General features: G+C 36.7%; 1 protein-coding gene and 1 long non-coding RNA gene across 2 annotated transcripts in view; one reads left to right on the forward strand and one right to left on the reverse strand.

The window, feature by feature from the left end:
- LOC114161994 (uncharacterized) overlaps nucleotides 1-22,450 on the reverse strand; it is a 67,743-nt gene that overhangs the window by 23,258 nt on the left and 22,035 nt on the right. The window lies entirely within an intron of this gene.
- Nucleotides 2,784-18,873, forward strand: LOC114161936 (integrin alpha-D-like). Its single transcript, XM_028045632.1, has 30 exons — nucleotides 2,784-2,938; nucleotides 4,983-5,085; nucleotides 5,173-5,276; nucleotides 5,937-6,007; nucleotides 6,109-6,223; nucleotides 6,351-6,478; nucleotides 6,725-6,867; nucleotides 8,419-8,569; nucleotides 8,962-9,112; nucleotides 9,354-9,442; nucleotides 9,529-9,652; nucleotides 9,867-10,003; nucleotides 10,961-11,101; nucleotides 11,216-11,437; nucleotides 11,746-11,879; nucleotides 12,118-12,260; nucleotides 12,335-12,489; nucleotides 12,586-12,711; nucleotides 12,908-12,981; nucleotides 14,916-15,057; nucleotides 15,129-15,227; nucleotides 15,306-15,385; nucleotides 15,463-15,549; nucleotides 15,628-15,697; nucleotides 15,796-15,894; nucleotides 15,970-16,050; nucleotides 16,327-16,437; nucleotides 16,549-16,662; nucleotides 16,746-16,856; nucleotides 18,158-18,873. Exons 1-30 carry the CDS (start codon nucleotides 2,902-2,904, stop codon nucleotides 18,236-18,238), a joined length of 3,423 nt encoding a protein of 1,140 aa, XP_027901433.1. The 5' UTR covers nucleotides 2,784-2,901; the 3' UTR covers nucleotides 18,239-18,873.

The raw sequence follows: 22,450 nt of genomic DNA on the forward strand, positions 1-22,450 counted from the left end.
CAAGTGGGGAGTTCACTTCCTGAGCTGGAGGCTAAATGAGGCAACAACAAAAAAAAACCTGAGACAAGCTTGAGAAATGGAACAACATAATCTCCACAAGCAGGCCGACGTCAAAACTCAGACTGTTTTCGGTCTCACCCTGCAGCAAACGTCAGATTATTTTGATAAAACAGATCAGTCTTCATGTTTTCAAGATACAATTCAGCTGAAACAATCTCTTTAAACATGATTTTTTTTCTCTTCTTAAGTAACATACAGAATGCGTCTTTGATAACCAATACGCATTCTGTATCTTGGTTACAGAATGCACAGAATTAGCTGATACTGTCTCACACACAAGATAAGAATATTCAGAGGAAGTCTGACAATAGCAGAAACGTTACTTTTTATTTTTACGTGAGTGTTGTGAGAAGATTTGAAAGACTCATGAATGATTTGACAGACGGCTAAATGATAATATTTTCACACCTAGATGATTTGGACTCTTTCTGAATCAAACAAGCAGCAACTTCTCTTTATTTAACAACAACAAACCCCACCTCCTCCTTTGGCAATGCCCAATTTATTCAAACTATCACAAAAAGAAAACATACAGCTTTGGATTAAGGATAATAAATAATACCACCTTTAAAAGTTGCAATAGAGAAATACAGTAGACTCACATCTGTTCGTGGAGTCAATAATTTGTGTATTTTTTTGTGTTAGTAATGTAGCATATTGTAGCTATTCGCAGGCATGTTCTTGTTTCTTTAAGGTAAGTGTAAGGAAAGTGGTGTTCAGCGAATCGCTGTTAATTAAGTTTTGCTTGTCATGATTTGTGCGGTGGAGAGGTGGTGGGGCAGACGCAGAGACCCAGGTTGTAGTGAATGATGGTAGTTTAATGATGATAAAATCCAAAAGTCCAGAAATCCAGGCAGTACAGATGAACTGACTTAACTAAGCTCAAAGCTGGTAGCAACTGGAAAACAACTGAACCAAAACGACAGACTCGACAGCAGACAAGAAGCCAAACAAAACAAGGACCCGACAAAGAACATGGAACACAGGTGACATTAAATACACAGAGGGTAATCAAGGAACGAGACACACCTGGGAACAATCAAGGGGTAGACAGGACAACACGGAGACTCAATAGACACAGAAACCTAAAATAAACACACAGAAAAACTCAGATCCTCATATTGCTATGAATTGCAAGAATAGACTATTTTAATGTACTGACTTTAAAGTTGCAGTATGTAACTTTTTATAAAAATGTTTCTTAATCGATTTGTTAAAACTGTTACTATGTTGTGACAGCATAACAATATGAGACAGATAATCTGTGAGAATAAAAATAAGTCTAGCTGCTCTGCCATCTCTCAGTGCAAACTAAAAACAACCAATCAGAGCTAGGAGGCGGGTCTTAGCGCTGTCAATCACAGCTGTTGTGGCGCTGCTCATCTCCTCTTCACCTCTCTGAATGCTAATGGCAACCGATGACAGTGGACAGTTTTTCCGTAATGGTGAGTTGCTTCTCTGCTATTAGCACATTAAGCAGTACATTCATGAGAATGATTGGCAGCGCTAAGACCCTCCTCCTGGCTCTGATCGGTTGTTTTTTGTTAGGAACAGTGCATTTCTTCAGACAGCAATAGCAGCATGGAGAAGGTGGAGAAGTTCAATCTCTTCAGAGACTATCTGTCTCATGTCATTATTTCACAACATCGTGAGTTTTAATAAATATGAAAAAAAGAAGATATTTTTTAAAAATAAAAGTTACATACTGCAGCTTTAGGGTGAAACCAAACCACAACCCAATTAGACGTTTGAACAATGGCAAAAAGAGTGTGCTGTTAATGTCACGTCAAAACGATGTGGTTTGTGCGCACTAGATTTATTTTAAGTTGGGGTAAATGAGGCTAGATACAAATGTATGTCACCATTTAAATTTTTTTAGTATTTTCTCTTTAATTTCAGAGTAATGTGATACATTTTTACTTGGTTTATAATGTAATAAAAGGCAGATAAAAAGTTCATTGTGGTACGAATGTTTCATAAACCACTCAAAGCTGCTGTTAATAATTTAATGTTGTTCTGTAATATATTAGTGCTTATTTCTTCTTACTTACAAAATCTGCTCCATATTCTTCTATTTGTATAACTCACTTAAAGAGGGATGTTGCGTAAACAAAGTTTCTGCAGATATCTCCTCCCACACACACCACACACTGTTGCATGAAAACAGACTGTATCAGAAAGCTGTGTGCAAGCAACAGTGTGTTGACTTCCAGCTCTATATTTTATGACAAGAACAGGCAAAAACACCAGATATTTGATGCAAAAGTAATCAGATGTTATTAGTGAAATCAATAGCAGATATATTAATGTAAATTAAGCAGTAAAGTTATTTTTATTTCAGGATAAAAAACTTCAGCAGATCTGTCTGGTTTCTTTTTGGGATGTGACTTCATAGATTTTAGATTAAATACTAAACAACCCAAACCCGCAAAGACAAGTGGCAGAACAATACCCTATTTGGATACAACCTGATTATTTCTACATTTCTAGTTAAAACAACCCAAACACAGGTGAGCAGACCCTGATGCTGTTTCCTCCCCCTATCGGTTTCCCCTGAGCTAATTAATTAAAGCTGTTAGACTTCACACTACAATTTTAGAGAACAGACGGGGGAAAAAAAGTAAATTAAAATACTTCTGATCTGATTTTCAAGTGCCCCTGTTGTAACTCCTCCTACGTCACTCTTCCTCTATTTGCTTTGAGGAGTCTGCTTAAATTTCTGCAGTGTACCCCTCAACACTTTCAGGAGGGAAAGTAACGCTCTCTGCCACCGTTTCCTGCTGAAGCTGGTTCACAGACAGAATATCACACATTTAGTTGGCTCTCCATGCCAGAAACACAATGGACTGGATAATTACTCTGACACTTTTCTGTTCAGGTAAGGAAAAATTGTGTATGTTCATTTCATTCAGATGTATTTTGCCAATGTAACAACTTCATTAGGTGTGATTACTTGATGGAAGCTGCAGACAATAAAATTAGCTCGTTTTATCTGTTACTTCTTGAATGTTACTCAACAAAAATTCATAAAAAACAGAACTAAGCACAAGACCTACCTTTACAATTCCCTACGAATATCATATAAGATAAAATGTAAAGAAAATAAAGTTTCTTATGCCTTACGTAGAAAAAAGTAGAGAGGCATTTTATTCTTTAGATACTGAACTTCTTACGGTCCCTTTTCTGGCCACAAAAGAGACGTTTCTATGTGCATTGTACTTTGCTTCTCTTGTATTTAGTGATTGATCATCAATAAAATATGAAAAAATGGTCATTACATATATTTGTGGATAATGTTATCAGGTCAAAATGTTACATTTACCTAATTAAATTGCTGGAAAACAAAAAATCTAAACTTTTAAGATAAACACTTTCAGGTGCAGGTTTTCTGTAAAAATATTTCAAAACATGACTTATTGCATCATCCTGCCACCGTCCTACAGGTGGTGGTTGAGTAGCATCCACATGGAGCATAAATTAATATGTTGACAAAAACCAAAAAGAAGCATAGAAAAACAACATTCAAGGTGCAAAAATGTTTAGACTTAAGATAATGAAACTTTCTTGGTTTGTAAACAAACTGGAGGAAAGACAATGAGCAGCTAGCCTGCAGCTAGCCTGCAGACTAGCTGACTAAGCAGATGAACCAGTTGTGACTAAGAACCAAAGGGCAGCATATACTGACAACTGACGAGTGGAATAACATTTATCTGAGAAACAAATGAGAGCTGTCAGAAAATTGACTGTAAAACAGGAACTGAACAAACAAGAAACTAATAAGCACTACGTGACTAAAACACACCTAGACATAAGACTCAAAACCAACAGGAGACTGGGAAACGCAGAACAAGTAAAGTAAATACAGAACAGAAAGGACCAACAAACCAAAATAAAACAGGAAGCTTCTAGTAAGAAATAACTCAATTCAAGAAAATCTCCACACCTGATGGATAAGGTTCAATAAATGACTCTCACTTTTAAACAATGAACAAACCAGAATTGTTAACATCCAGATATCTGCAGAAGTTCGCAGCAAAAGAAATTTCACCCCCCAGGGTTTGAATTAATGTATGAACAGTAGAAATTCATGCATTAATATAATTCCCATATATGCGGAATCTATACTACATTTTTGCTTCATTTGTCATCTGCAAACAAATCAATATTCATATCTCATACATTCTACAATTAAACGGACATTGAAAATAAGCAACAGATAATTGCCTGATATAACTTTTTTCACATTTACTTACTATTTTCTTGTTTGCTGCCCCTAAAGTCATACTACCCTGAGTGGTGAACCATAATGTCAAAATCTTACCTCATGTGACATTATTCATTTTAAAAAATATGAAGCTAAAATGGGGCTGCACAGTGGCGCAGGTCCTGGGTTTGATTCCTGGCCGAGCTCTTTTTGCATGTTCTCCCTGTGCATGCGTGGGTTCTTTTCAGGTACTCCGGCTTCCTCCCACAGTCCAAAAACATGACTGTCAGGTTAATAGGGTTTCCTAAAATTCTCCTTGGGTGTGTGCCTCTATGTTGTTTGTCCTGTCTGTCTCTGTGTTGCCCTGCGACAGACTGGCGACCTGTCCAGGGTGACCCCGCCTCTCGTTGGCCGCTGGAAATAGGCACCAGGACCCCCAAATCCAATGGGATAAAGGTGTAAGAAAATGGATGGATGAAGCTAAAAGAGTTTGAGGAGGAAGATTCCCAACCTAAGATTTTGGAATTTAGTGCTCCCTAGAGGTTAAACACAGACATTGCCGAATCTGTCAGTTCTCTCCTGCAATCTTCAAAAAAAATTGCCCTCTATAGTAATTAAAACGGAAAAAGTGAATACCAAGGAAATTATTTTAAAAAAAACCCATCAAAGCTCTGAATTAAAGAAATTCTGTTAATTGTTTTCTTCTTTTTTTCCTCAGTGCTAAAAGCTGCAGTCGGCTTTAATGTTGATTCTGGGTCTTGGAAAACCCTGAGTGAAGGTGATGAAAGTTTTGGCTACCAGGTGGTGCAAAGACAATCAGAGTGAGTCTTGATTTAATTTTTAAAAACTTTGTTTTGTAAAATGTTTATAAAATGGTTTCTAAACATTGCTTTCTGTGTTTGTCTCAGTATGCTTGTCAGCGCACCACTACTGCAGTATGATAAAAATAAAAGGGGACAGATATATCGGTGCAACCCAAGAGAGAAGAGATGTAGCAGTCTTCTCGCTCTAGGTAGGAATCATTTTAGGTGTGCACAAATTTCACAATAAAGGCATTTAAAATTACAAATTTTCTAAGCTAATCCCATGACCAGATGTTGTATGGATCTCCAACAAATAAATAAAATACTGAGCAATGTCAAACATGCAGTTCTATAAAAGTATTTCCTCCATCAAACTTAGATACTCCATATTCTGATCTAAATATTTTCAACAAGTTCAAAACACAAAATCTTACCAACAATTTTTGTCTAGTTTCGAGCGGAAATATTTTAATACCCTTGAGCTAAAACAAGAATAACTTAGAAGTAACTTCTCAAAAGGATGAATAAGCTTGTTTTAAGTAAATCATTCTTAAATACAGCCACAAACAGGACCACCAGCAGATTTTTGTTTCACTTAAAACTGGAAAAATGTCTTGTAACACATTGCCAGAGGAGCTATTAGTATTTGTCTACATTAAAAATTGTTGACTTAAAACAAGCTTTTACTATTAAGTTATTTTTTCTTGCCTTTCATTAAACTGGTGATACAACAGCTTCAGTTGTGAGGGTATTTAGATTAAAACAAAGTGAAATGCTGCAACAGAATACTGCATGACATTTATTATATGGGAACCTGGTAATCGGTGATAACTTAGAAAAGTCGTCACCACCAGTGATTGTTTTTACAGAGCAAAGAGCTGCTGTCAACATGTCTCTTGGTTTGACGATGGCCAATGATCCGTCAACACAAAACACAATGGTGAGAGGATGAGCTACAGAAAATAATGAATAAAGGGTGAAAACGTAAAGTTAAAGTGACCATCAAATATGAGTTTGCTATATTTTTGACACCTTTTTCAGGTCTGTGGTCCAACCATTCCCAGAGACTGCACAACTATCACCATGTCTAATGGTTTGTGCTATGAGATTGATCAACATGATACGATTGAAAAGTCTTACCCGTCTGCCACTGAAGGTAAGTACAGTGAACCTGTTCCATCATAATTATGTCACTGCCTCTGTAAACTGGAGGTTAACTTTCTCATTAGCATACTTGAATAACGCTCAGGAAACCTGTCTGGATCTCTGATTTCTTTTCACAGAGTGTCGAACCCAAGCTGACATTGCATTTCTGTTGGATGGCTCAGGGAGTGTAACCGATGATGATTTTATCAGAATGAAAACATTTGTGAAAAATCTTATCAAAACATTCCTGGGAAGAGATACACAGGTGAGATTCTCATTGGTAATTTGGTCTATTGTTTTAGTAAATGTGTCTGCTGCTGGGCAAAGCTGGGAGGCCCTCAAAATATTATCCAGTAAGGCAAGTGGAATGAAAAAAATGATCATAACCTCTTCAAAAAATTGTTTTTTTAGTATACATCTTGTTTAATTTATTTGCTGCTTTTATTGTACTGTAGTTCTTTTTTATTGAAGGGAGTTTTAATTTAATAACCATGTTTTTTTACTTTTGCAGTTTGCCATTACCCAGTTTTCTGATGATCCAAGAACAGAATATTACTTTAATACTTTTAACACTTCCGACTGGGAATCTCAGATTAAAAAGATCCGTCAATTAACTGGAAAAACGTTTACAGCTAAAGCCATCCAAAATGTTGCGTAAGTACTGTGGCATGTCAATGTATTACACACTACATTATTTCAAGTCTATTATACAGAAAGCGTAAACTAACAAATTAAAAGTTAAAAAGGATTTTTTCGTAAGTCATGTTTAGAATACCACTTTTTCTGTTTAAAAAAAGTCAAAGATTTATTTAGCAGCTGATGTTTTTTACCCGCAAAAGAAACTAATTATTGATGTAACTCAAGAGAGATTCTAGATTGACTCTAGCCCCTTGCTTTCCTGTGCTTTCCGTCTCGATTCAAATCTCACTTACAGTACAGACTGGACTTTCTGCCATTTACTTGGATTTTCTCCAGAAGATCTACTGGGCCAATCAGCGAAGGGTTGAAGTTGAGAATGATGATGTCAATTTTCTGCAGTGTTTTAAAATTGTAGTCTGCCTGTAGTTTAAGCAATGGCAGCGAACTAAGTGAACAAAGCTGTTCACTCCAAGTTGGCCACACTTCCCAATATTAAATTAACATTAACAGCCATCTCATTCGGTTCAGATCTTCTCTTTTTGCAGTGGAGGTAGCTATCTACAGCGCAGAGAAATTATGGTAAGCTTCATAGTGTTGAACTGGCGAGTTAAATAAGTCACAGGGAAATGTTAGCAAATTTAAAAACCCAAAACAGTCCACGCCTCCAGGAAGCAATTGCTTCTCTATGTATAACATTAGACGCACAAGCTCCTGCCCCCATCTGCTTTACATCATAAAAACACAAAGTCATGCAACATAGAATCAACAATTGAAACATTACATTTAGTCAAGTGACATTAAATTCTTAATCAATTATGCTTCAAAAGCAACTCCAAACGGGTGGGTTTTTAGTCTAGATGTAAAGGCACTCAGTGTTTCAGCAGTTTTGCTGTATTCTGGAAGTTTGTTCCAGATTTGTGGTGCATAGAAGTTGAATGCTGCTTAATTAAAATAATGTTGGGTAGCCCCACTGCCTCTTCTTGACAGCTTAGCTGCACAGAGGGCATTGTGCTTGTTTAGCATCCTCTGTGCTTACCTTAAAATAAAACCAAACCAAGGGTGTCTTTTACTGAATATTTTCCGTCTGACATTTTTTTTAAACGGTGACAGAAAAATCTGACCAATCATTTCAACAGATTACACATACCTGACCACTTGGTGTAGAGTAGTTATGGACAAATGAGTTTGGAGTGCATCTGGTGAATCTGAACCATTGCTGTGAGATTATCCTTCCACTGAAGGGAGTGTTTGTGGGATGAGGTAGCATTCAGATAGTCTTGCTGACTTCTGATCACTTCAATTGGTGAAATAGTGCCTTTCAAAATTTTGTCACTGCAGAGAGAGTTAACTGTAATCAGCTAGATGATGATACCATATGGATTAACCATTCAGCTTGTTGAATATGAATTAAAACGGAATGAAAATCAAATGCCATAATATGTCGAGATCGGTAATTAGTGATCGGCCAGAAAACTGCAATCGATTCAACGCTAATATATATATATGTATATATATATATATATATATATATATATATATATATGTATTTATTTTTTCTTTTGACAGGAATGATGTCTTCTCACCACAAAAGGGTTCCAGATCAAATGTGAAAAGGATTTTGATAGTGATTACAGATGGCGAATCAAATGACCCCGATCAATTATCAACAGTAACACAATCAGCTGATGAAAAGAAAATAGTTCGATTTGTTATTGGGGTAAGTTGCATCAATTACTTCTTTTCCAATTTCTTGTAAATATTTATGTTTTTTGTGTGTTAAAACTACACACATTGCATTTTCATACTGCAAAAAACTTTATTATCGTTGAAACTTACTGCATTGTTATATCCTCATTTGTATGGCAAATCTGTCAAACGCATAAATCTAAAACATACAATTTCTTTTTTTCCTCTCAAGATCTTGATATAAATTCTCACATAAAATCTAAACTTTTAAGGTTTTTAGAACACATTATTGTACTATTCTGATTTTATTTCGACACAAAAACATGAACTAAGAGAAAATTTAGATAAAGACAATTGTGACTACTGTTTTGAAAAGAACTACTGCAGTATAATGTTTTATGCACATTGTATTTACACCTCTAGGTGGGGGACGCATTCACAAGTCCAAAAGCAAAACAAGAGCTCAGAAAGATTGCATCTCAACCTTCTGACAATTTTGTGTTTGAAGTGGGAAGCTTTGATGCTCTTGGCAGAATACAGGAGACCTTGCAGGCCAAAATTTTTTCCATTGAAGGTAAAAAATCTATAATTTTACAAGGTCTGAAACAACTGTTCACTTTTCAGCATGATAAAATGCTTCTGACATCACGTTTTATTTCACAACTGTGGCTTATAAACAAATCACAATAATATAACAAATACATAGTTATATTATTTTTGTATTTTGCGTGAACAAAAACTCAAAAAACTAGAAAAACATCTCAGTATTTCTTTAATGAATTCAGAAACCTAATGTATTTTTTTGTTTTGCACAGGATCTCAAGGGACTGGAGAGACACTGAAACAAGAAATGTCTCAAGAAGGATTCAGAGCAGCTTATGTGTCTGGGATAAATAACATCAAAGTAAAATTTTCAGAGTATTACGGTCTTACAGCATTAAGAACAACCCATATTTGAAGCAAAATGTTCTCTCTGTTCTTGCATTGCAGTATATTCAGATGACTATGGTTGGTGCTAACCAGTGGAAAGGAGGCTACAAGAAATACTTGCTTAGTAATGTTTTAAACAACGTCACATTTGAGCCATCGTCCATTGAGATTGACAGTTACCTTGGTAAGAATAGATCAGAAATCAGATTTATTTTACCAGCACAATTTCAGTTTGATTTAACAAAGATAATTTATTGACCCAGAAAGCTGCTATATTTGTCTATTAAAAATCCACATGTAGGTGTTTTAGTTTGTTTAATAACATAACTGTCCAAAACGTTTAATGTTACAAAAAACTATTTTCTGATGTCTCTGACTATTTAACCTTTAAACTCCAGGTTATTCCATGGCTCTCGCTGAAACCAACAACGGCCCACTGACAATTCTTGGTGCTCCAAGAAATGAACACAAAGGAATTGTTATGACTGTTTTCAAAGAACAACCGAGAGATAAATTCAGACCTCTTGAACAACAGGTGGGTACAGATAAAACCAAACATTTACATGTACGCAATAACAAGACATAACTTATTTTCATCTGTGTCTGGCATTAAATTGGGCCAAACTATTCTTGCTTTAGGACAGCAAGGAAAAACAAAATTATTTATGTTTGATAAACACCAAAAATAATAGATTATTTTCTTACTTTTTCCAAATTCAGTGGCTCAGATACATTTCCTTTGTATTTAATAGAAAAAGAAACATGTTGACATTCTTGGATACTGATAGAAATTTGTAGGGCCAGCATTTCAAGTAACCTTGATGGCCTTGTTGCTGAACTATTCCCCTATTACTGCGATTATTCCTAAATAAAATTTATGAGCTTGAAATGTCTAATCCAAGTTTCAGAATGTCAATGTCAAATTTATTTATAGAACCCATAAGAAGCCTACAACATTAAGGTTATGTTGTCCTGAAGCCACCTTCAAACTAATTTGCTAATATTCTTAGTATGTTTGGCAGACAAGCTTTAGCTTCCTGGAAGATGTATTTTGACATTCGTCAGACAATGATGGCATCTAGTTTGAGAAGTGTACCAGACTGTCCTCTGCACAATACATGGTGCTGCCATCGCCAAACTTCAAACTGCTTGCAAACTGCTTTCTTTTCATCTAAAAATAATTATGGTCATTGTAACCTAAACTTAATTTGCTTAATTTCATCAGACCAGAGAGCACATCAACAAAACAAAAAAAGATATTTGCCCCTGAGTACATTTCCAAACTGTCACCTAGACTTTGTATTGTTTCTAGAGAAAGGGTTTCTTCTTCTCTGAGTGGGTTTTCAGTTCATGTAGGTACATAGTTTGTTTCTTCCTTGATAAGGGAGCAGGAACTTTGATCTGTGTCTAGCAAATTAACTGTATGCAGCTAATGATGGCTCTCTTGAAAGAAATAGACCGTCTCTTGTTAATTTCTTCTTGTTTTTTCCAGACTGGTGAATATTTTGGGGCTGAGGTTTGTGCCATGGATGTGGATAATGATGGTGTGACTGATCTAATCCTCATATCCTCTCCAATGTACAAAGACATTGATAGAGAAGGACGAGTTTATGTCTGTGAATTAAGTGGTTTGGTAAATGTCGAGTAATTTATGTTTTTTAAAAATTTCATTTAACCAAGTTCTTTGATGTCCTGTTATTATTTGGATAAAAACACATAACCTTTTCTCATTCACATATTTTTCCAGCATGTGCAATGTCACTTTCATAATCCATCACAAATAACCACACTAAGAGGTGATGCGTCTGTCAGAGGGAGGTTTGGCTCGTCTCTTGCTGTTCTGCCTGATATAAATACAGACACATTCAGTGATTTGGCTGTTGGAGCTCCTTTGGAGAATGATGGCCAAGGCAGCATCTACATATTTCAAGGAGAAGGAGGAAGAAAAATAAATCCTACTTACTCACAGGTGAACAAAACAAACATAAACCACTAAATGTTTTGTTTTTCAACATGAGTTGAACCTTCACAGTTGGTAGTGTCTTTATTGAATAGAGTTTTCTTTGTTCTTCACATTATTCTGTAAGTTCTCTCCAACTACTCTGGCTTCCTCCGATAGTCCAAAGTCATTACTGCTAAGTTTAATGCAACCGTTACAGAGAACGGGGGTGGGCTGGTGACCTTTACCCCCAGCCAGTCTGCGCCTCTGCACAGACAAGCTGGTAAAAAGAAATGGATGAATGAACTTGATAAAGCACAATGTTTCTCATTACACAGAGAATTGCTGCATCTGCCGTCCAATCAGGCCTGAAGTTATTTGGCATCTCAATCAGTCAGTCTTCCTACGATCAGAGTGGTGATGGACTTCCTGACTTAGCAGTGGGTTCAAAGGGAAAAGTTGTCATACTCAGGTAAGTTCAGACTATGGTTATTTATTAACACACATATATTCCTTTATTTAACCAGGTAAACCCCGTTGAGATCTAGATCTCATTTTCAAGAGGGACCTGGGCAAAAGAAATTGCAGTACATAGCAACATCTTCCCCAATTCAACAAATTCTTCTTCATATGCAACCTAAACATGTTTATGCAATAATTGTGTTAATTGCTTCACAATCTCAAAACAAATATGACTTCCCTCTTTCTAGATCCAGACCAGTTGTAACAGTGACTGCCACTGTGTCGTTCAACCCAAATCAAATCCCGACTCAAAACCCAGACTGTTCAGAACCACTGCCAAGCAAGGCTACTGTCTGCTTTACTATGAGCAAACTGTCTAATGTGAATGAAGGTACATTTCTTTAGTTTTTCTATTTGTCCAGCCTTTTATTTCAGAAATTTTAACAAACAAAACACATCTTGCAGCTCAAGCACAGGTTAATTTCACTTTAACGTTGGACGCAAATCGTAAGATACCAAACAACCGAGCTGAGATCAGCAAGGATGTGAGGCACAAGAGTGGATCTCTTAATCTTAATTTAAATAGGAAAGAATGCATTGATGTGAACTTTTTTATTGAGGTAAGTCCTAATGGAAATATTAAAGTAATCTTATTACAACTATATAAGATTCAACTGTTTCTTAATTAATCACCTTTCTATCTCAATGCCTTGCAGTCTTGTCCAGAAGATGCTCTCAATCCACTCAATAATGAGCTCAGATTCACGTTTGGTGGTTTACCTTCTGGCTCAAACCCTAGACCAAGCCTTTCGCCACAGGTTCAAACCACAACCTCAAATTCTGTGAGTTAACTCCTGTACACCCTTTACCTGATGAGCAAAATCTTCATAGTTCATAGTGCCTTTCATGGCTACTGTTATTCCATACAAAATGTTTATGCAGTATTAAATGACAAACTTATTTCAAAATCATATCATTAACCTAAATATTCATTTTTGCCTGATCAGATCTCCTGAATAGTTTACTTCTCATTCACAGCTTGGCTTTATGATCAGTTGTGGAGCTGATAAAGTTTGTGAAGATCACTTGAGGGTGGATTTCAACTTCACTGCGTAAGAGAGTTGTTTCTGGAAGTAAAGCCTTGATATGTCCGGTGAACTATACACATTATGTCTGCAAAACTTATACAAACATTTGTATTTGTTTGGCAAAAGTAAGATTTACAAGCAGTAAATCCAGCCACATGAGGTCTAGCATTGTCCTGCATTAGGAGGAACCCAGGGCCAACCGCACCAGCATATGGTCTCACAAGGGGTCTGAGGATCTCATCTCGGTACCTAATGGCAGTCAGGCTACCTCTGGTGAGCACATGGAGGGCTGTGCAGCCCTCCAAAGAAATGCCACCCCACACCATTACTGACCCACTGCCAAACCGGTCATGCTGAAGGATGTTGCAGGCAGCAGACCGCTCTCCACGGCGTCTCCAGACTCTGTCACGTCTGTCACATGTGCTCAGTGTGAACCTGCTTTCATCTGTGAAGAGCACAAGGCGCCAGTGGCGAATTTGCCAATCCTGGTGTTCTCTGGCAAATGCCAAGCATCCTGCACGGTGTTGGGCTGTGAGCACAACCCCCATCTGTGGACGTCGGGCCCTCATACCATCCTCATGGAGTCGGTTTCTAACCGTTTGTGCAGACACATGCACATTTGTGGCCTGCTGGAGGTCATTTTGCAGGGCTCTGGCAGTGCTCCTCCTGTTCCTTCTTGCACAAAGGCGGAGGTAGCGGTCCTGCTGCTGGGTTGTTGCCCTCCTACGGCCTCCTCCACGTCTCCTGGTGTACTGGCCTGTCTCCTGGTAGCGCCTCCAGCCTCTGGACACTACGCTGACAGACACAGCAAACCTTCTTGCCACAGCTCGCATTGATGTGCCATCCTGGATGAGCTGCACTACCTGAGCCACTTGTGTGGGTTGTGGAGTCCGTCTCATGCTACCACGAGTGTGAAAGCACCACCAACATTCAAAACTGACCAAAACATCAGCCAGACAGCATAGGTACTGAGAAGTGGTCTGTGGTCCCAACTGCAGAACCACTCCTTTATTGAGTGTGTCTTGCTAATTGCCAATAATTTCCACCTGTTGTCTATTCCATTTGCACAACAGCAGGTGAAATTGATTGTCAATCAGTGTTGCTTCCTAAGTGGACAGTTTGATTTCACAGAAGTTTGATTTAGTTATATTGTGTTGTTTAAGTGTTCCCTTTATTTTTTTGAGCAGTGTATTTGGTAGAGTTGCATTTGAATGGGCTTTTTGATAGCTGCTTCAAAACCTTAACTTTGTTTCCCTCAAACCACTTTTTAACTAATTTAGTGGCGTGGTTACAATCACTTCCATATTTATGAAACCCATTTTTGCCCAAGCTTGATGTGTTCAGATGATGAACATTTTCAGATGATGTTCTTCTATTGGGATATTGGTGTATTTTATGAAATACACCAGACCCTCCTACATAAAAACAGCCCCTTAACATGATTCTGTGACCTCCACTGCAAACAGTCTGGGGGTGTTCTCAGGCGTGTAGCAGGTAATTTCAACCACATACTACATTTCGGAGTCGTGAGAGAGGAAACATCTCCACATATTAAGGTCCTTGCCCCTGATGGTATTTGCAAACCGTAATCTGGTGTTTCGTGTTGCTTTTGGAGCAATTGCTTCATCCTAGCTAAGTAATTCTACCTGACATAAAACACTTTCAGACCATGTTTGAAAGTGTTAAAAGGTGGATAATGAACCTCTCTTTCCAGGTTCAGACAGCATCTTCACTATGTCTTATGCTTCTGTGCATAAAGAGAATTGTGTTCTCCAATTTCCGGGTGTTCACTATGCATTAAGATTTCCCTTGAGCAATATTCTACAATACTGAGATCAGAGAAGCTGCTATTAAATTGTTTTCACACGCTTGGGTTCTGTGCTGACTGTCAGTCCAGGTTTACAGTACAGACCTGATTTGGTTTCAACTTTTTGTTCTTGTCACTTATGTTTTTTCAGATCTTCAGTGGTTAAAGTTGGAATAGATGAACTTCTCAATGTGACTGTGTTTGTGGAAAACATAGGGGAGAACTCATACAACAGTCACATTATTCTCACATACCCAGTTGGGCTCTCCTACAGGAAGGTTAAATCTGAGAAAGTAAGGCACTTTATATATACATATATATGAAAAGCTGCTGCAACAAGCTGATGATCTGTGTTTCATTGCAGGGAAGAATTGAGTGCAACTCTGTGGACAGTGAGGATGGTGTAACAAAAGGAAAGACAGTCTGTAGCGTCGACAAACCAATATTCAAAAGCAACTCCATGGTTAGTTTGTGCTGCTGCTTCACTCATTATTTAACTAGAAGAGGAAGTCGTCTGATCCCTCTTTCATTTCCTTTATAGGCAATCTTCATCGTCTCATATGGTCACAACACCAACAGTGATCTTGGTAGAAAGATCGAAGTGACTGCGAAGGCCACCAGGTAAAACTTAGAGTTTAAGGTGCAGCTCTTTGATGCTGAACTTTTAATAATTGTTTTATTTGATCTTTCTCTTATAGTGACAATGAACGTCACTCCTCTTCTAGTGAAGTCGACAAAAACAAATACATTGATGTCAAGTACAGTGTTTTTATTGCAATTGAAAGGTCTGTTAATTCAAGCAAATTATTATTTTTATGGCTGAAAGATATCTGATTAAACAAATCCATGAAATGTATGCTCAGCTCCCTCAGCTACAACAATTTCACATTTGGAGAAAATGCTGCTCAGAAAAAACTTCAGCAAAAAATAAAGGTAAAAGTAAATTTTATTTGGATCAGTAATATATTCTACATTCTGGTTCAGTCATCATATAATTTGGGTTCTTTGTGTTTTATTCCCAATTCTCTTAGGTTACTAACACCATTAGACCACTAAATTTTACTGTGGTGATTAAAGTTCCTGTAAAACTTGGTGGCAAAGACATCTGGATGGACATGAGCAGTTTTCAGGTGACGAATGCTACAAACTAGAACTAATTAAATGTAAATAAGACTTAAACTGATGAGATGGAGCTCTGTTTTCAGATTCCAGGCTGTCAGAGAAGCAGAGATGAAGAACCCACTGTCACTGATTTTGTTGATAAGATAAAAGAAAAGAAAATATTGGTATGTATGTCTTTATAGGTTGCCTCTTACAAGTTTACACATTTAATTTTTTTTAATTAAAAATGTGACTTTTATAAGTAATTTCAGAATAGATTCAACACAGTGTGACATGAATCCTGTGCATTTCAACTTTAAATTCATGAGAGATTTTATTGTGTTCACTTCAAAGAACTAATTAATACTTTGTTAAACTGTCTTTTTTGATTCAGTTTTTGCATTTAGTCTTCTGAAATTCCCACAGTTAATCAGCATCATGCATCTTTAATTTTGGTACAGGACTGCACCGTAGCAAAGTGCAGAGTGTTCAGGTGCTACCAGTTCATGGAAAGGAACAAGGACAAAACGTACACCATCTCTGCAAACATCAGCTCAGGATGGATAGAACAGGTAATTGATGTGAAGGTGATGCAGATGTGCTGACTAGCTTGTAAATTGTAAAATAAATAAATATAGTAGGACAAAAAAGCTCATAGTCCCTGATGTGTTTCTCTCTCTCAGATCGGACTTTCATCTGCGAAGTTCCTCCTGACCAGTACAGCCAGTCTAGAGTATGATGAGAACCAGTATGTCTTCTTCTCTACAACTTCTAATAATGACCCTCCTGTTCGCAAGGTGACAGCATGTTGCTATCAACATCTTAGTACCAATCAGACCTTAAGGGTTTTATTTGAAACGTCTAAACCTCTCATTTTCAGATTGAAGCAGAGGTAGAAGTGTTTCCTAAACCAAATTTCATTAAAGAGATTATAGGAGGATCTCTGGGAGGATTGGCCTTTCTGATTCTACTTACTGCCGGTCTGTATAAGGTGAGTCAACCGAGGTCTTCTTAAAATCCCAAAGATCCCCAGTTGAAAGTAATTGACAAAACATGACCAGTAATTTCTTACAAGCAGATTTTTTAAAGGGGGCACATTATGCAAAATTAATTTTTTGCATATTTTTATACTTCCATTGGTAAAATGGTAAATGGACTGAACTTATATAGCACTTTTCCAATCTTTTAACCAAATCAAAGCGCTTTACACTAGAGTCACATTCACCCATACGCACTCACATTTATACACAGATCGGTAGGCAATTTTGGGGTTAAGTGCCTTGTCCAGAGGAAGCTGGAATCAAACCTACAACCTTCTGATCCCAAGACAACTACTCTACCCACAGAGCCACAGTCACCATTGCATCATTGGAATCTCAACTGCTTCTAAGCAATTAAAACGTCCAAGCACTTGAAAGAAATAGCCAGCCCAGTTACCTAGCAACCCAAGTGGATCTCCAGCATGTCTGATTAGATGGTTTTATTGCTGTACACGCTGTACAATTGCTGTTGGAAAAAAGAAGCTTTGTGTGATGAACCAATTAACCAGCATTTAAAAATCACTTGCTACATTCTTGTTGGTTGTGCAGGACCATCTTCTGCTTTTCAAAGATGTATGGTTGTATAATTGCACATCAATTTGCAGCCATCTAAATGTGAGATTATAAATGTTCAGTTGGAGGGGGAGGGGGATGCATGGCTAGTAGCAGCTCATTTGGATTTAAAGTGACAGGAGGCCCTAAATCAGCTCATTCTGAAAGGAGCTCTAAATAAAACCGGCCAATAAAATAGAACTAAATAGAACTTTCATTATCTAATGCTGCGTTCAGACCAAATGCGTTTTGCGTGTCAACAACACGTCTGACGTGTGCACTTTGAAGTCAGACGTTTGACATTTTGCTGTAGACACACGTCAAAATCGTTGTAGTGCTCATTGTTTTCAGTTGCCAATTGATTGGTTGATGCTTAACCGTCTAGCGGCAAAATTTCAGATTTTCTAACATCAGCATCGGACTCACTTAATGCTCGAAATGCTTTAACCTCGCAGCGCTAGACATGCAAAGCATTTAACATAGACTTTGAATGTAAAGCAGACACCCCTGATGCTCAGATCGTGTTTGGTCTGAATGCAGCATAAGAATGATTTTGTGCAACATGTTTTACTTCTACAACTATCCTAACTTGTTCAAGGAAGCATAATAGGTCACCTTCAAATGTTTATCTTATGTCTTCCAGCATTTATCTTGCCAAATATAATTTTCATTCTACTCTCTTTCCTGTTTTTCCTCTCAGGCTGGATTTTTCAAGAGCAAATATAATGAGATGATTAGTGAAAATGAAGGAGAAGACAAAGACACACTAGCAGAGGGATGAAATTGCCTCTTACTTGTTATGTCCATCCAGTACCTTTGTAATGATTACTGTTTCTATGAAATGGCCTTTTAATTTAGTGAATGTACCAAACACAATGTGTATTTATCAAACCATTCTAGTTTGAACAACAAACAATAATAAAATGTTTGTTGTTGTAAACAGTAAAGGTATGTATAGAATAACTGGTAAAAATGTAGTTTTTCTTAATGTTAGGGAAGTGTTGAGAGTACATTCTCTCTTTTAAAACTGCAATTGAAGACACAAAAGAGAGCTTTGCACTGTTGCTCACAGTTACTGGGGACTTAAAGGGTTTAATAATGTCGATGTGTAAAGAACCTGAAACACAAAATGAACAATCCACAAATTCAATGTAATGTTTCAAAACCTTTTCTAGTAGTGTCTTAAAAATGAATGTTATGAGTCTGTTTTGCACTCTGAATAAACGTTTTGTATTTACATGTTTTATCGTTACCAGGTGATTTCATGATGGACAAAAGAAACATAACAGTCAGAGATTATCAAATAGTTCGAAAAACAACATGCTTTAAGCTGCTTGAAGGCGAAAAAAAGTGTCCGTGCTTGACAAAACCATGTAAATAGCTTTGTTTAGAAATAAATAATATATGCAATATAAACATGTTTCTTGTGCTGTGTTATTGATAAAAAAAACAGATATTTAAGAAAATTAATTATCAGATTTTCTTGTCTTGTTTATCTTTTGTTATATTAATGTGTAATGTGATAAATAGAAACAAATAGCCAGACATATTTAAATCTTTAAAGGCTGATGTAAAAATTACTCAAAAGAAACATTTATAAATATAAGTGCTTGATGGATCCAATAAAAATGAATATCACCTAGATTTCACAGAACTCTAAACTATTTGAGCAATATTTGCCAATTCACAGTTTATTCCGTAAAGCCAATCAAAATATTCTAAAAAATACTACAGCTTAGCAAGTCGAAATAGTTAAGCTTAAAAGCTTCCACTGGCTCTTAAAACAGACTTTAAAATATGTTTGATGGTTTATAAACCCCTAAAGAGCTTAGCACCAAAATACAGTAAAGGCCTGTTTTATTTGCAAATTTTAGCTCTTCGTAGGTGGCTGTGGTCTCTAAGCACCACAAGTACTAGTGGGGTTGCACTTTAGTTCAAACCGTCACTTTGCAGCAAGAAGGTTTTAGGTTCGAATCCCAGTCTGGGGTCTTTTTCCATGGAGTTAACATGTTCTCCATGTCCATGTAAGTTGTGGTTTTTTTGGGCTTGTTTTTGAAGGAAATAAGTAGAGACACAGTAAGCCCCAGATTTTGTCAAACATCCTGGTAGTTTGAATCAGGCTCTCCCTGTCCATCATTTCCCGGATGATCCGTCAGCTATGTCTTTGTTAATGACAAGGCAATATATTTGCTGTGAATGACGTCGAGCTTTGTGTTACGCTCCAGAAAACTGCAAACATCGAGACTAATATGAACAGCGCAATTAACGTAAAAACAGCCACGAATGAACGAGTCTGTAAAGTTACACAACTAAACGCAATTCTAATCATGAATATTAAGATAAGTGTCACAAATCCAGGCCATATGAGTTGTGGAGCCACAGGAGGAGCTCTATGCGCTGGGCTGTGACAGCAAACGCAGGGCCGTAACACAGAACCTGGAGGCTGGGAGAATGGGGGAGTCTAACATCCTATTAAGAGTTTTACAGACAATAGAGGAATACACAAAAATTACAAAAGTTTTTTTTGAACTGTTGTAACCATTAAACAATCTCCCATTTATTTCAACCTTATAAGTGGAGATATGTTGTTGATGTTTCCACAAGAAAATAACTATCAATATGTAAGCATCCGCAAAGTTCAATGTAATTTTTACAGGTGGCGGAGGGTTGTTTTCAGCAACTGCTGAAAGTTACTAAAAAAGTAACTTGTAATCTAATTTAGATACTCTGCAAATCAAGTAATCAGTAACCTAAGTTACTTTTTCAAGGAGTAATCAGTAATCAGTCCGATTAAAGTTACTTTTTCAAAGTAACTATGCCATCACTGCATAGCTCTGCCTTTTTATATCACAAGCTGAGTAGCTTCTTTTGTACTTTTAAGTATTTACATTTTTGAAAGCATAATGAATTTGTCCAGATGATTGAAATGTAAATTTGTTTTATTTGAAATAAAAAATACATTTTGAAACTTGTCTGAATTTATTGTCATTACAAACCCTAAATATTTCTTACTGAGCACAATTAGTCAAATAAATAAATACGAGGAAATAATGAAAGATTAAAGGAGCAAAGCAGAGAAACACATCTAAACGGTTTAAATTAGGGGGTTTTAATGTGTTAAAACTGACCCATCAGAGGCCAAACTTAAATGCAATTGAGATGTTCATCCAGGCAGACTGAACTTGGAGGTATTTTGCAAAAATAAATGGTCAAAACTTCTGTCTCTAGTTGTATAAAGCTAGTAGAGGGGAAACCTAAAAAAGTTCCTGCTGCCACCGCAGTAGAAAGTGGTTGAGGAACTCAGGAGGCTGAAGACAAATACATGCTGAAATTATTAGACTTGTAGTGAATACTTTTCAAAATATATGCATAATTACATATTTACATCCTACTTCTGCCCCATACAATGCAAAAGCACAAAATCTTACTAAGTATTTTTGGTCTAGTTTCTACTGCAAATATCTTAATACACATGAAATAAGACAAAATTCACTTACAAGTAACTTTCAGCAAGATATCAGAGCTTCCTTTAAGTCAATAATACTTTAATGTTGATGCAAAAGTTGGAATGGCAACCTGTCCAGAGCGTACCCAGCCTCTCGCCCGTTGACAGCTGGAGATAGGTGCCAGCACCCCTACTTACCCCAATGGGATAAGGGTGTAAGAAAATGGATGGATGGATGACCCAAAAGTACCAGTTCCACTGGCAGATTATTTCAACTATAACATGGGGAAAATGTGTTGTTATACTTGAAAAAAAATTGTGCTTTTGCTTTCTAGTCGTAGCCTATTTTTGGGGCTGTCATATAAACAAGTAGAATATGATGGGGATTGAAGATTAATGTTGCAATGAGACAAACTGTGACAGACACTATGTAGAGCAAGGTCCTCATGCATTACATGCATTACATGTTCCCCATTCTGGCCCAACTGATTAAAAAAATTTAATTACCTCTTTAGCATGCCAAACAAACAAGATGAGATTATTGAGGAAGTCTAAGAAAAGCAGAAATGTTACATTTTATTTGTACTTTTGTGTTGTGAAGAGCTTGAAAGAGTGATGTATGACTGGAGAAATGGCTAAATGATCAATTTTTTCCACGTAGATTATTTGAACTCTCTGGTTTACAATAAGGATAATAAAAATACAAATCTGTTCAAAAATACAGTGGATATAAATATGTCATTCAGTATTTACAGAATTTTTTGTTTAGCATATCTAAAATATTTGATAGAATATCAATTCTATCAAATTTTTACTTGGTATTTCTGCTTATCAGGGATAAGGTATGATGCTACTTGGCATGCTAATTGCTAACTTGCTTTCTAGAAATACTGTAGATAGTTTCCACTGTCCATGTTAATGCTTATTACGGTATATTAAGTGTGTGAGCTATAAAAAAATTTATTAATCATTTATAGAAATGGTGTATTGCATGTTGTATATAGGTATGTTCTTAATGTCATCGTTTCTTCATGGTACTGTACAGAGACTCTCCTCCTCCCCCAAATATGGCTGTTAATTCATTCATTTTTTCTAAGAGTTGCCTGATGCAAAACTGTTTAAATCCATTTAATTTCTGCTGACTTTGAAGTGTAACCAAGCCGCAACTAAAGAGAAGATTTCACAATGGAAAGAAGGATGTGTTGTTCTGTCACACCAACATGTTCTGCTTTCTACTCATTGGATTTTTTAAATTAAGGATATCAAATTAGTATGAATGGGTTTTTTTTTGCCAGGGATTGAATAAAAATAGAAGACGCAAGAAAATGTGTTCAGTCAAACTGGCTGGAAATTATTTTATGTTGTCCTGTAGTGCATTGTTAATGTTTACTTCTGCTTATTTTGTGCAAACTTTGCTTGGTATTCATATCTTTGCATGACATACTTAAAAGAGGATGTTGGATAAAAGTATCTGCATGAATCCCCACCATCACCCTTGGAAGTGACCTTGTTGTAACTCCTCCTATATCAGGGAAAAAGTAATGCACT

This window comes from Xiphophorus couchianus, chromosome 2, assembly GCF_001444195.1.
Source record: "Xiphophorus couchianus chromosome 2, X_couchianus-1.0, whole genome shotgun sequence".
NCBI classification, from domain to species: Eukaryota; Metazoa; Chordata; class Actinopteri; order Cyprinodontiformes; family Poeciliidae; genus Xiphophorus; species Xiphophorus couchianus.

What these genes read in the sequence shown, in the direction of transcription:
- LOC114161936 (XM_028045632.1), top strand. Translation starts at nt 2,902, where the DNA reads ATGGACTGGATAATTACTCTGACACTTTTCTGTTCAG. An exon ending in TCAGACCTCTTGAACAACAG is followed by an intron (nt 10,004 to 10,960) that starts GTGGGTACAGAT and finishes TGTTTTTTCCAG; the next exon opens with ACTGGTGAATATTTTGGGGC. An exon ending in GGAAAAGTTGTCATACTCAG is followed by an intron (nt 11,880 to 12,117) that starts GTAAGTTCAGAC and finishes CCCTCTTTCTAG; the next exon opens with ATCCAGACCAGTTGTAACAG.